General features: G+C 32.1%; 1 protein-coding gene across 3 annotated transcripts; it reads right to left on the reverse strand.

The window, feature by feature from the left end:
• Positions 1 to 9,926: 9,926 nt before the first annotated feature.
• Positions 9,927 to 12,781, reverse strand: LOC127137029 (uncharacterized). 3 transcript variants are annotated; one of them, XM_051063528.1, is made up of 3 exons: positions 12,178 to 12,781; positions 10,680 to 10,829; positions 9,927 to 10,282 (listed from the first exon to the last, which is right to left on the reverse strand). In XM_051063528.1, the coding sequence occupies exons 1-2, from the start codon at positions 12,587 to 12,589 to the stop codon at positions 10,702 to 10,704; spliced, it is 540 nt and encodes a 179-aa protein (XP_050919485.1). In that variant the 5' UTR covers positions 12,590 to 12,781; the 3' UTR covers positions 9,927 to 10,282; positions 10,680 to 10,701. The 3 variants fall into 3 exon arrangements, with proteins under 3 accessions (XP_050919485.1, XP_050919497.1, XP_050919491.1); XM_051063540.1 differs by having other exon boundaries at positions 9,927 to 10,298; XM_051063534.1 differs by having other exon boundaries at positions 9,927 to 10,398.
• Positions 12,782 to 13,819: the final 1,038 nt, after the last annotated feature.

The following is a 13,819-nucleotide window of genomic DNA, read 5'->3' on the forward strand; positions in this document are numbered from 1 at the left end:
ATGGTCACTGAAAACCTCAAATCTCGACTCGTACAAATAATGCCTCCATAACTTCAGAACAAATACCACAGCTGCCAATTCTAAATCGTGTGTCGGATAGTTCCTCCCATGCACCCTCAGTTGTCTCGAAGCATAAGCTATAACCTGCTTGTTCTGCATCAACACACCACCTAAACCCAACAATGACGCATCACAGAAAACCTCAAATAGTTCTGACGGACTCGGTAATATCAGAATAGGAGCAGTAGTTAACCTTCTCTTTAACTCTTGGAAACCTTCTTCACATTTCGAGTCCCAAACAAACGCTTGCCCCTTTCTAGTCAACATCGTCAATGGTAACGCCAACTTAGAAAATCCTTCAATGAACTTCCTATAATAACCTGCAAGTCCAAGAAAACTTCTTATCTCAGAAACCGACTTCGGAGCTTCCCACTTAGATACCGCTTCTATCTTAGAAGGATCAACAGCAACACCACCTCTTGAAATCACATGTCCAAGAAAACTAACCTCTTCTAACCAAAATTCACACTTGGACAGTTTAGCAAATAACTTCTTTTCTCGTAGAACTCCTAACACCACTCTCAAATGCTCAGCATGCTCTTCTTCAGATTTCGAATACACCAAAATGTCATCAATAAACACCACAACAAACTTGTCTAGGTACGGATGGAAAATCCTATTCATATACTCCATAAATACTCCAGGCGCATTAGTCACACCAAAAGGCATTACAGAATACTCATAATGTCCATACCTTGTTCTGAAAGCAGTCTTCTGAATATCCTCAGTTTTCACACGTATCTGATGATAACCCGATCTCAAATCTATTTTGCTGAACACACTCGCACCAACCAACTGATCCATCAAATCATCAATCCTCGGCAAAGGATACTGATTCTTGATCGTTACTTTATTCAGTTGCCTGTAGTCCACACACAACCTCATAGTACCTTCTTTCTTCTTAACCAATAACACTGGTGCACCCCACGGTGACACACTCGGACGAATAAATTTCTTATCCAACAGATCTTCCAACTGACTCTTCAATTCAGTTAACTCAACAGCAGACATACGGTACGGAGCCATCGATATCGGCCTAGTACCAGGTACCAAATCAATCGAGAACTCAACTTCACGCTCTGGCGGTAATTCATTCACTTCTTCAGGAAACACATCAGGAAAATCACACACCACAGCTAGATCGCAAATCACCGGTTTATCTTTAGCCTCCAAAGTCGCTAACAGCATAAACAACTCTGCCCCCATCTGCTACTGCCTCATTCACCTGCCTCGCTGATAGAAACAAACTCTTTCCTTCCTCACTCTCAGAAAAGATCACAGTCTTATCAAAACAGTTGATAGAAACTCGGTTAAACACCAACCAGTTCATACCCAAGATAACATTGATCTGCACTAGTGGAAGACACACTAGGTCCATCCCAAAGTCTCTACCAAAAATACTCAAAGGACAATTTAAACAAACTGAAGTAGTAGTCACTGAACCCTTCGCAGGAGTATCAATCACCATACTTCCAAGCATCTCAGATATTTCTAACTTAAGTTTCACAGCACAATCCAAAGATATAAAACAATGAGTCGCACCTGTGTCAATAATAGCTACAAGAGGAAAGCCATTAATATAACACGTACCTCGGATCAAACGATCGTCTGCAAAAGTCTCGGAACCCGATAAAGCAAAGACCTTGCCTCCCGACTGGTTCTCTTTCTTCGGCTTAGGACACTGTGGGCTAATATGACCCACCTCTCCACAGTTGAAACAAGTCATAGTCTTCAACCGACACTCTGCAGCCAAGTGACCACCTTTGCCACACTTGAAACACTTCTTCTCAGCACTGGTACACTCATGGAAACGATGTCCAGCCTGACCACATCTGTAACACTTAGCAGGGGCACTGGAGTCTCCCCCACTAGGCCTCTTCATCCCACTCTGTCTCTGGAAACCTTTGCCAGCTGCATACGGTTTCCCACGATCATTCTGATTCTTGCCTTTCCTATCAACCCTTTGCTGATAGCTCTCTGCTCTAGCCTTGGAATCCTGTTCAAAAATCCTGCAACAGTCAACCAAATCAGAAAACACTCTAATCCGCTGATACCCAATAGCCTGCTTAATCTCGGGACGCAACCCGTTCTCAAACTTCACACATTTTGAAAATTCCCCAGTAGCCTCGTTATAGGGAGTATAATACTTTGACAGCTCTGTGAACTTAGCAGCATACTCAGTAACAGACCTGTTACCCTGTTTCAATTCCAAGAATTCTATCTCTTTCTTTCCTCTGACATCCTCTGGAAAGTACTTCCTCAGGAATCTCTCTCTGAACACCGCCCAAGTGATCTCAGCATTCCCAGCAGCTTCCAACTCAGTGCGGGTAGCAACCCACCAGTCATCTGCTTCTTCTGACAGCATATGCGTATCGAACCTGACCTTCTGGTTATCGGCACACTCAGTCACTCGGAAGATCCTCTCGATCTCCTTCAACCACTTCTGAGCACCATCTGGATCGTATGCTCCCTTGAACATTGGAGGATTGTTCTTCTGGAACTCACTCAGTTGACGAGCAGCTCCCATTCCCACAACATTCGGATTTCCTCCAAGTACTCCAGCTAGCATACCCAGAGCCTCAGCAATGGCAGCATCATCTCTACCTCTTCCAGCCATCTCTATTCTGAAAACCCAACAAGCTAAAACAATAAGTACTGATAGGGTTACACAACACCTATCCCGTACAGGGGAAACAGAATAATTACGACTCGACTCGACCGACTATGCTCTGATACCACTAATGTAACACCCTTCTAAAATACCCCAAATATTTAATTAAAATAGCAATGTATCAATCAGAGTAATTATGCCCTGAAGGGTGTCACACAATCATTTCACACCAATCATCAAAATATCCTGTCATGCTCATTTATTTAATTAAAATAAGACACTTTTGCATAATTCACAGCGGATACGAAATAACAACATTCAAATCATGTACTACATTACATGTAAAGTTGTTCTACAACCAAAGGAAAACATAGTAAAACATCCCATCCCGATGTTACATCTACCAGAGCATGACCCACTAAGGACTACACTAGACTCCCAGGACTAGCTTCTATTCAATCACTGCTCGTTACCTGAAAACATAGTTGTAAGGGTGAGTCCTTCAATCGATATAATAAGCATTATAAAATATCATGTAATGCTAAGTAATATAACACATATCATTACCCTAATCAGATTACACATATTCAGCAACGGCAATATCAACTCATAATCATCACCATCATCATACTCAAACTCAAAACAACCATAAAACACACGTATAATATTGGAATACATCCATTCATATTATACGCCATACATACATACGTTATGCAATGAGACTCCATGCATGCGGTACCGACTATTCGTGAACATATAGTTCAACCTCACCGACCAAATCCAGGTACGGCTACCAAGCTCACTAGTCCCATTCATTTGAGACTTAGTGACTCACATCACTAATTCCTCACCATGGGAATTAGCTACCACCCCAAGGGCTATGCTATGCACGCTAAATCACCTAGCATGCAAACATCAACAACAATTCACAATAACTCATCACTAATTCCTCACCATGGGAATTAGCTACCACCATAAAGGTCACAACATGCATGCTAATCACCTAGCAATGCTACATCATCAACAACAATTCAAGAATAGATATATGCTCACACTCTAAGCCATAAAACAGTCTATTCACCAATGCACACATAACTGATACATTCACAGCATCACGCATACTATCACACATCAGCAGTATTTTATCACATAAGCATATCATATCATGCCAAATAACAACCACAGTATTAGCACACTCTACTAATACCTATACTACTCAAAACAACGGGAAATGATCCCTAATATATCATACATCATCTGCATTACGTTACTCAGCTGAACAGTTAAAAACTGCACAACAACAGCTCAGGAAAATCACAATCCTGCCCATACGCGTATTGCCTAACCCCATACGCGTATGGCCCATCTCCTGACAAAATCCCATACGCGTAACACCATCTCATACGCGTATGCTACGCGTACCACTTCCCCATACGCGTACCAACAGAGACCAATCTACGTTCAAAACATCATCTTCCTCATCCATACGCGTATTGCCTAGTGCCATACGCGTACCAGACCATCTCATACGCGTATTGCCTAGTGCCATACGCGTATGACCAGAAACCAGATTTCCAGATCTGCTATGGCTTTCTCTGCTACGAGATCTATCCAATTCAACCTTCTACAGTCCAATTTTACACAATAATCGTTCATATCATCTAACACGAATTATAACCTATTCGATCTCACAACTCCTAACACTATTGCATCTAATTCCTACGAATTTCCTCTCAATTGTAACCCAATTTCGTTCATCCAAAGAGTTCACAATTTCATCATAATCATCCAATTCAGAAGTAAATCAATGGTTTATCACTACCCAGTACATATTATCCCATAATACCCATTAAACGATGATAAACCCCCCTTACCTGAGTTAATCCGGCAAATCTCTGAGCTTCAAGCTTTCCTTCCTCTCTTCAACCCTTGTTCTCTGGCTCTTTTTGCCCCCTTTTCCACTTTTCAGTCTCCTTTCCTTTTCACGTGAAAATAACCCTTTTACCAAATGGGACCTTTTCTAAATTCCAACTTTTATTCCAATAATAATAATAATAAAATAATCCAATAATATTAATTCCAATTATTTAATTAAATTAATAAATATATTATTAACTTAAATCAAATAATTATCTTATTTTATCGGGGTGTTACACAAGACTTTGAGTTGAGTCCCTCAGATGAGACTTTATGATTTGAGTTGAGTGCCTCAGGCGGGACTTTATGTTGAGTCCCTCAAGTGAGACTATAAAATGAATCCCCCAGACGAGACTCTGAGTTAAGCTCCTCAGACAAAACTTTAAGTTGAGTTTTTCAGTCGAGAGTTTAAGCTGAGTCCCTCAAGCGAGACTTTAAGTTAAATCTCTTAAGCGAGACTTAAGTTGATCCCCTCAGATGAGACTTTTGAGTATGTTTGGCTCTTAGACCTTTGCTTTTGTGCAACCTGTTTTGTTTCCCTATTAGAGGATTTTTGTAACATCGCCCTTTAGTGTCCTTTAAAGATATTATTTACGACATTGACAGCATGCCTAAATGTTCAGACCTCGTAGAAATTTACCTTATTTTGGATTTATTTCTTCGTAATGTTAGTTTTTTGAGGCGTACTTCTCTTTATCACCTTTAGGGAGAGTTCCTCAAGTTTTTCTTGGGGCGAGTCCCTCAATCTTTTCTTGGGGCGAGTTAAGTATGCTTTAGCCAGGAGTCCAATAGTAATTTTCCTAATAAGGTGGTCAGGATCCTTCAGTGAAGGTCTAACATTCATGTTTTCTCTTAGGGTGGAAAGTATCCTTCCATGAAAGTCCAACAATTGCTTCATATTGTGGTAAGGATCCTTTAATGAATATCTTGTGTATTTGTAGGATGCAAGAATCTTTCAGTGAAGGTCACACGTATAATTACCTTGTACCTAGGCTAGAGAGTCATAAAATGGCTTATCCTAGCTTCATAACCAATGAATTTGATCTATAAAGGACCCGGTTTCCTAAAATCATGGAGAGAGCAATTTTCTTCCATTTGACTAATCTTAAGTCAATGGGTATTTGGGACACGCCGCTGCTCATGTTTACGTGAGTGGAGCCAATCCGAATGGCCCAAAGCTAATTAGGCGTCTAGTTTCCCATGTCAGACAATTATTACCCATCCCTAACGTTAAGGGCAAACCTTTAAGTGAACGAAGGTTCATACTCGCCCAGTTCAGTGTGTTTGGTTTTTTCTTCTTCTTAGATTATTCCTTAGGACCCAATAAAATTATACTGAGACCCAATCCCTCAATCATGGGAGCTTAGAGACTTTTATTGATATGTAACCGTGAAGAATTAAATAGTATATGCATCATATTAGATGTGTCCATTATGGATTATTATGGATACATGAAGAAATTCCACATATATGAATTTAGAGTTTATTTTAGTTGTATTTGTGTTTGCGATAGCTTTATAAAAAAGAAAAATTTATTATTGATACAATTTTTTTTTATAAACGGAAAAAAGTATATTGTTAGTACAATATTTTTTAGGCTAAATTACATCGGATATTATTTAAGTTTTTTTTTGTTTGTTCTTTTAATAGTTTTTATAACAATTTAGTTCTTTAGTGTGATTTCTATATTATTTTTCTCACATTTTAAATATTTAGAAATGTGTAACGGTTGAATTTTTGGTTGCACTTCATCATTTTTATACTATTCAAAATAATTGCATCCACAATCAGCATATTTACTTTGTTAAAAAAGAGTAACGATGCAAAAGTTTGATAACTTAAATGACCAAATTGTAATAAATAAAAACTTAAAGGACCAATTAATTACCAAAAAATAATAATTTAAAGGATTTTTTGTGCAATTTTTCCTACTTTTTATAAACGGGAAAATTTTTACTGTTTATTAAATAATTTTTATAAATAGAAAAAATTCTAATTATTTTTCAAATATTTTTATAAACAGAAAAAAAAAATTATTGTTGATACAATTATTTTTATAAATAGAAAAAAATCTATTGTTGGTACAATTATTTTTATAAACGGGAATACGTGTATTGTTTATTACAAATATTTTTAAAAACGAGAAAAAAATGTATTGTTGATACAAATATTTGTATAAACGAAAAAATATATTATTGATACAAATATTTTTATAAACAATTTTTGTGTTTATGTTTATACAAATATTTTATTAACAGGAACAAATTTATTAATGATATAATTATTTTTATAAACAAGAAAAAATGTATTGTTGATACAATTATTTTTAGTAATGGAAAAAAGTCTATTGTAGATACAATTATTTTTTACAAACATTGGAAAAAGTGTACCAGTGATACAATTATTTATAAACAGAAAAAAAATATTATTCTTTAAGTGGTTTTTTATTTTTCACACGTATTATCAAAAGTAATAATTGTTGTATAAAATAAAGAAGATAAACTTATATAATTGAAAGAATAGATAATAATAAAATTTTAAGGGTATAGTAGCAAAAATATCATTAATTATTCATTGATAATGTAAAGTGACTTCTAGTGTATTATATTTTTTTTTCAAAACTACTTATAATAAGAAAAATGAGAGAGTATTACATGTATTTTTGTAAAAGATAATAAATTTATTGTTATACAAATATTTCATAAACGAGAAAAAATTTATTGTTAATACAAATATTTTTTTAATTATTTTTTACGTATATTGTTTATAAAAATAATATTATAAACAAAAAAAATTATTGTTGATGCAATTTTTTTATAAACGAAAAAAAGTATATTGTTTATACAATTATTTTTAGTAACGAAAAAAAGACTATTGTTGATACAATTATTTGTTATAAATAATTTTATAAAAGAGAAAAGTCTAATGTTAATACAATTATTTTATAAACGGAAAAAATGTATTGTTTGTTATAAATATTTTTATAAATGGAACAAAATTATTATTGATACAATTATTTTTATAAACGGGAATAAGTGATTTGTTTATTACAAACATTTTTATAAATGAGAATACATTTATTATTGATACAAATATTTCATAAACGGGAAAAGTATATTGTTGATACAAATATTTTTATAAACGATTTTTTTACGTGTATTGTTTATACAAATATTTTTATAAACGAGAAAAAATGTATTGTTGATACAATTATTTTTATAAACGAAAAAAAAGAGTATTGTTCATACAATTGTTTTTAGTAACGGAAAAAAGTCTATGGTTGATACAATTATTTATTATAAATATTTTTATAAATGAAAAAAATCTATTGTTGATACAATTATTTTATAAATGAAAAAAGTATATTGTTTGTTATAAATATTTTTATAAATAGAAAAAAAATTATAATACGATTATTTTTATAAACGTAAATAAGCATCTTGTTTATTACAAATATTTTTATAAACGAGAATAAATTTATAAATATTTCAGAGACGAGATAAAGGGTATTGTTTATACAAATATTTTTATAACCGAAAAAAAAGTATATTATTGATACAAATATTTTTTTTAACTGAAAAATTTATATTGTTGATACAAATATTTTTATAAACGAAAAAAAAGTCTATTGGTGATACGATTATTTTTATAAACAGAAATGTGTGTATTATTGATACAATATTTTTATAAATAGAAATGCGTCTATTGTTGATACAAAGAAATTTATAAACGGAAAAAATTGTGTTGTTAATACAATTATTTTTATAAACAGGAAAAGACTATTGTTGATACAGATTATTTTTCTGGTTGATATAAATTTTTTATAAATGAGAAAAGACTATTGTTGATACAAATACTTTTATAAATGAAAAAAATTTATTGTTGATACAATTATTTTTATAAACAGAAAAATATTTATTATTGCTTTATAAATGCTAAAAAAATTATTGTTGATACAAATATTTTTATAAATATTTAAAAGTTTATTGTTGATACAATTATATTTATAAATGAAAAAAGAATTATTATAGATACAAATATTTGTATAAACGAAAAAAAAATGTATTATTGATATAAATATTTTTATAAATATTATTAATATAAATATTTTATAAACGGGAAAGTGTATTCTTAATACAAATATTTTTATAAATTGAAAAAAGATTATTGTTAATATTTTTATAAAAAAAAATATTGTTGATACAAATTTATTTATAAACGAAAAAAAATTATTCTTGATATTATTAGTTTATATCAATTTTTATGGATGCACAAAAATTTGTGCATATATTAGTCTATTTGTAATTTTATGAATGTTTATTATTTGTGCACACATTAGTCTATTTGTACTTTTATGAATGTTTATTATATATAATACAATTTGCAAAGTTAATAAGAGAAAACAGTGTAATAAGAGAAAACACGGAACCCATGCGATTGTTTGGATAATCTCAAACGCAATGTATTTAAATGTGGTATAAAACACAATTGTTTGTCTCCTAGTATGAGGTAACTCAATATAACTCCATCTATATTTAGACACAATTTTGCTGATATTTTTTTTTAATTTATCCCCTATCATTTATTATTTTATTTTTTTAATTCTTTAAATTTATCTTTATTTATTATTATTTCTTTTTCTAATTTTTTAAATTTATATATGTAATAAATAAAGAACAATATTATAAATTAATATATAATTTATCTTTTTTATACAATATTAATTATGTTTTTTAATTTACATAACACGTCCAAAACATCTTATATAATTTGAGACTGAGGGCGTAGCTTTTATCAAACAATTATCTTCTTATGAATTGATCAAATGGTGATTATAACTTTATCAAACAATTATCTTCTTATGAATTGATCAAATGGTGTTTATAACTTTATCAAACTATTATCTTCTTATGAATTGATCAAATGGTTAAGATTAACATATTCGATGCAGTTCATGCATTTTCAACCAAGAAACTAAAATCATAATTTACTCCTGAACTAAGTAAAATACAAAATACAAAGTCAGTATAAGCTATCTGATCTTCAATTTACACACCATATCAATAGCAGCCCGAATACACAGATCTGTCATTCCTTCTTTCTCTCTGATGTTATCAGATCTTCAATTGACAGACCATATCAATGGCAGCTCGAATACACGGAGAATCAAGATCTGTCATTTCTTCTTTCTCTCTCTAATGTACTAAACAAGATAAGTTATTGTAATTTAAGTCATTCTTCTTCCGTTCCTGTGTTTCTAGCATAACAATGTAGAAGAGAAACCAACTCTTTAAACATGCATACACAGTTTATAAAATAGTAGAAGTCAATCCAATGCTAATAATCAAAGGAAATGTTTATTAATATATATATGTACAACATAGTATATGCATTGAACTGAGCCTGAGCCTGCTAGTTCCAAGGAATGCTCCAAGAAGTTTTAACTTTATTAGTTCAATAAATACATACATTACACTCTACAAGGATTCAACAGTAACAACATTTTAAATAATCAACATATACTGATCAGACAGATCAAAGTTGAGACCATGTAGTGTGAGAAGGTTAATTCCAGAACCATCACCAGTGCTACATCTGCGGAAATCTCCATTTGCTTGCATTACCCTTCTCAAAATCCAAACCGCGTGGTTTTATGTTTCCTCGCTTTGTTTTGGACTTCTAGTTGAGCTTAGGCTGCACCATGAAAATCCTACACAATTAGTGTTTAGCATGGGATGGGAGGGTTAGCTCAGCTGGTTTGAACTATTTGAGTTAAGAGTTAAAGGAAATGGAGGTCATGAATTCAAGCCCTGACAAAACAGAAAAAAAAATAATACTAACTAACTACTAACAATTGTCATTAAAAAAAAAGTGCTTAGCATGGTATTATTATATGGACAGGTAAATATGTACAATCACATGTGATATGTAATGCAACATTCTAATCAGAAAAATCATATGATCATCAAAAACTTCAGATCAGATTCCTATGTATGCTGCCCTTCAACAGTGATTTCTGCTAGTATAATGTCAACAAACATAGGCACAAGCAAACAATAAATTTCAAAGGTAAAAGAACAGGCCACCTCACCAGAGCAACTGGCTGAACTAAGTTATGGTTCATCCTCGTCTTCGGAATGAGCTAAATGTTCTGGAAGCGTCATAACCTTCACTTTTACTGGTCCCTCCATCCCTTCTGGGATATTCAACTCCACACCACTATCCCCACCATGAACATTCCCTGAAGTCACAAAGACAAGCAAACAAAACAGTTTGAGCTCATAGATCATTATATTTTCCCAAACTCAAAAAATACAGTGTCTCACTCATTGTTTAATTTTCCTCAAAGATATGCATTATATCACTCATTGTTTAACTTTGCAGTCGAAATATGTCAAATAATTAGTCTTACAGTCAGCTAATCAGATCAGCAATCAACATTTTTTTACGCACAATATTTGTGAATAATTGTATGCTAACAAGTTAAATAACTATCCGACAACTGCCAATAGAGAGTGCACATGCTGATCCATCCCATCATAGGTATACAATTCAAAAAGGGGAAGGAGCCTAAACTACAAATCGCATTATTTTCAGATTCCAAGATTCATGTTTTCCTCGTGAATCTGACCCAGCCATATCCTGCCGGTTAATAAAAACTTAATCCTAAGCTAATTGCAATGACTATCATGAGCATTTTCCATTCAACTGAGGTTTAGACATGATGATACATACATGCATATCCCTTTTAACTGCCACTGACAACATGAAAATTTTAACCGAATTAAACAAAGGGAATAAACAAGTTTAAGTGTCACAAATTGCAATCAAGTTATACCATTTGTCAATTTGATTATTGCAATTAGAGATAGAACCCGTTTGTTTGGTGGTGTCTTTTTAACCCGAGAAGAAAAAGTCCAAATATTTTGAGAGAATTAGATGAGTTTCTTAAAAATACAAACAACCTTCCCTCTCCATCTAAGAAAAGAACAGTTTTTAAAGCTTTTCTGAAGAACAAAAAGAGCAACAATATCATAAAATAGTTTTTCTTTTTCTTTTTGAAGCTTAAAAAAGAACCTTGTCCTCTTGCTAAATACAAAGGTTAGCTCTTTTAGCAAGGATTTTATCATAGAAGAAAAGTTCTATCAAGTGCTTAACACCCAATAGCTTATGATTCTAATAGAACCCATCGATGCCATCACCCTCCCAATTCAATTTCATTGATTAAGAGCGATGAATGAAACCCCAAACAGAAAATCAATTTAACTAAACATACCATTATCTAACAATTAATTCTCTAAACAGTAGTATCAACCAATCCTTATTCCCTAAACTACATCATAATTATCTATCATAAATCTATAGTCAACCCCTTCATTTCTAAGAGAGAAAAGAAAAAGACATTTGCAAAATCCCAAATCTTTCTTCTTTTTAACCTAATTCCCCCCAAAATCCCCAAATCCAGTACCATAAAAACCCGTTTGAAATTCATTTAACTAAAAATTAAAGCAAATATATCTCCAGCCATGACAAAATCAATCAAAAAAGTAAGTTAATTTGTACACAAAATTAGCGAAAAGGGTAGGCACCTTTAATGAAGTAATTGGAGGAAGGCCAACCACGAAGAGAAGAAAGCGAAAGCGACTCATCGTTAACAAAAGGTTGTTGCTTTTCCGCATCAGTAAGCTTATGAACCAAATGAACAACATTAGACGGAGTAGGTCGTGGTGGGACCCAAAAAGAAGATCCAGGAACAAAAGGCAACCAATCTGGCGTAGCTTTTTTCACCAGAATTCGGTGGATCAAATCATCAAACAGCTTCAGTGTCATCTCGTGTTCACCCTCCGATGATAATGATGTGGACGATGTGTCGATTTCCAATAACTGGGGTTTGGTGGCGGCGCGTGATGAGCGGTAGCGGAGTGACGACGCCATGAAATTGGATGGATTGGGGAGTTTGGAGGGGATGAGGGTTTTGGATTTTGAGATGAAACCGGCCATTTTGATTGATGACGACGGTTTGTTTGGGTGGGTGGGTGTGGGAGAGAAAATGATGAGAGAGATTGGAGAGAGGAGAGGGTATTTAAGATGGATGAAGAAAAGGGGGCGAAAACTGTGGATTGGATTTCGGTGTACGGATTAAAATAGGGTAAAAGATAAGTGAGGTAAGGTTAAATATGTTTCTTTTTCGTTAAGACAACTCAACGAGTTCGAACATGTAATAGATATAGCCATTTCCAACCTACAATATTTATTTTTTTACAATAACATAGAGAAATAAAAATGAATGAAGTGTAACAAAAAAATGAAAAGTATAGATGAAATGAATATTTTTTTAACTCAATCACGAAATTAATTTTCATGTTTTGTATTTAAAATTAATTATATCTACAATTTTAATAAGGTGTTGTATATAAAATATGACATGACATTGTTTAGAAATAGGTTGTTGAAAAATAGATGCATAATTAATTTTGAGTGTGAGAGAAAGACCAAAATTCTTGAAGATTAAAATTATAAAAGAAGAACTAGTTTGGTAAATGAGTTAAAATAGAGTTAAAAATTATAATCAATACTTTAATAAGTAATTAAAAATACTAATTTTTTAAAAAGTAATCAAATTAGTTTTGATAACTATAGAATCTATTAGAAGAAGTAAGTTATATTAATTTTAACTATTTTAAAAAGTATTAATATTTTTTTAAAAGAAGTTGTTAATTTATAAAAATCAATAATTTATTTGCATTTGTATAAATATAAATAAATTTTATTGATTAAACTTTAGATCAATAATTACATTAATTTAATTAAACTAACACTAAGGTTGAGTTGTCTCATCATCTATTGTAATTAAATTAAATTTTATTTTATATATATATATATATATATATATATATATATATATATATATATATATATATATATATATATATATATATATATAAATATATATAACTTAATTAGTTCAGGATGTGTTTGTTTCAAGGTTTTAAAAAATATTGCTGGAAATATTGTCATGGGAATGCAACATTCTCATGTTTGATTCAATTTTTTAAAAATTATTCCAAGGTATATTTTATTCCCAGGAATTTTATTTTCACATGGTTCTTTTATTTTTATTCCAAGGTTTAAAGGTTGGGAATCCAACATTCCCATGAGAATAAAGTTCAACTAACTACAACTCCCCACTACTACTCGCATTTATTTATTTATTTTATTTTTTATAATTTT

This window comes from Lathyrus oleraceus, chromosome 1, assembly GCF_024323335.1.
Source record: "Lathyrus oleraceus cultivar Zhongwan6 chromosome 1, CAAS_Psat_ZW6_1.0, whole genome shotgun sequence".
Taxonomy (NCBI): domain Eukaryota; kingdom Viridiplantae; phylum Streptophyta; class Magnoliopsida; order Fabales; family Fabaceae; genus Lathyrus; species Lathyrus oleraceus.

What these genes read in the sequence shown, in the direction of transcription:
- LOC127137029 (XM_051063528.1), bottom strand. Translation starts at nt 12,589, where the DNA reads ATGGCCGGTTTCATCTCAAAATCCAAAACCCTCATCCCCTCCAAACTC. An exon ending in CTCCAATTACTTCATTAAAG is followed by an intron (nt 10,830 to 12,177) that starts GTGCCTACCCTT and finishes TTGTGACTTCAG; the next exon opens with GGAATGTTCATGGTGGGGAT.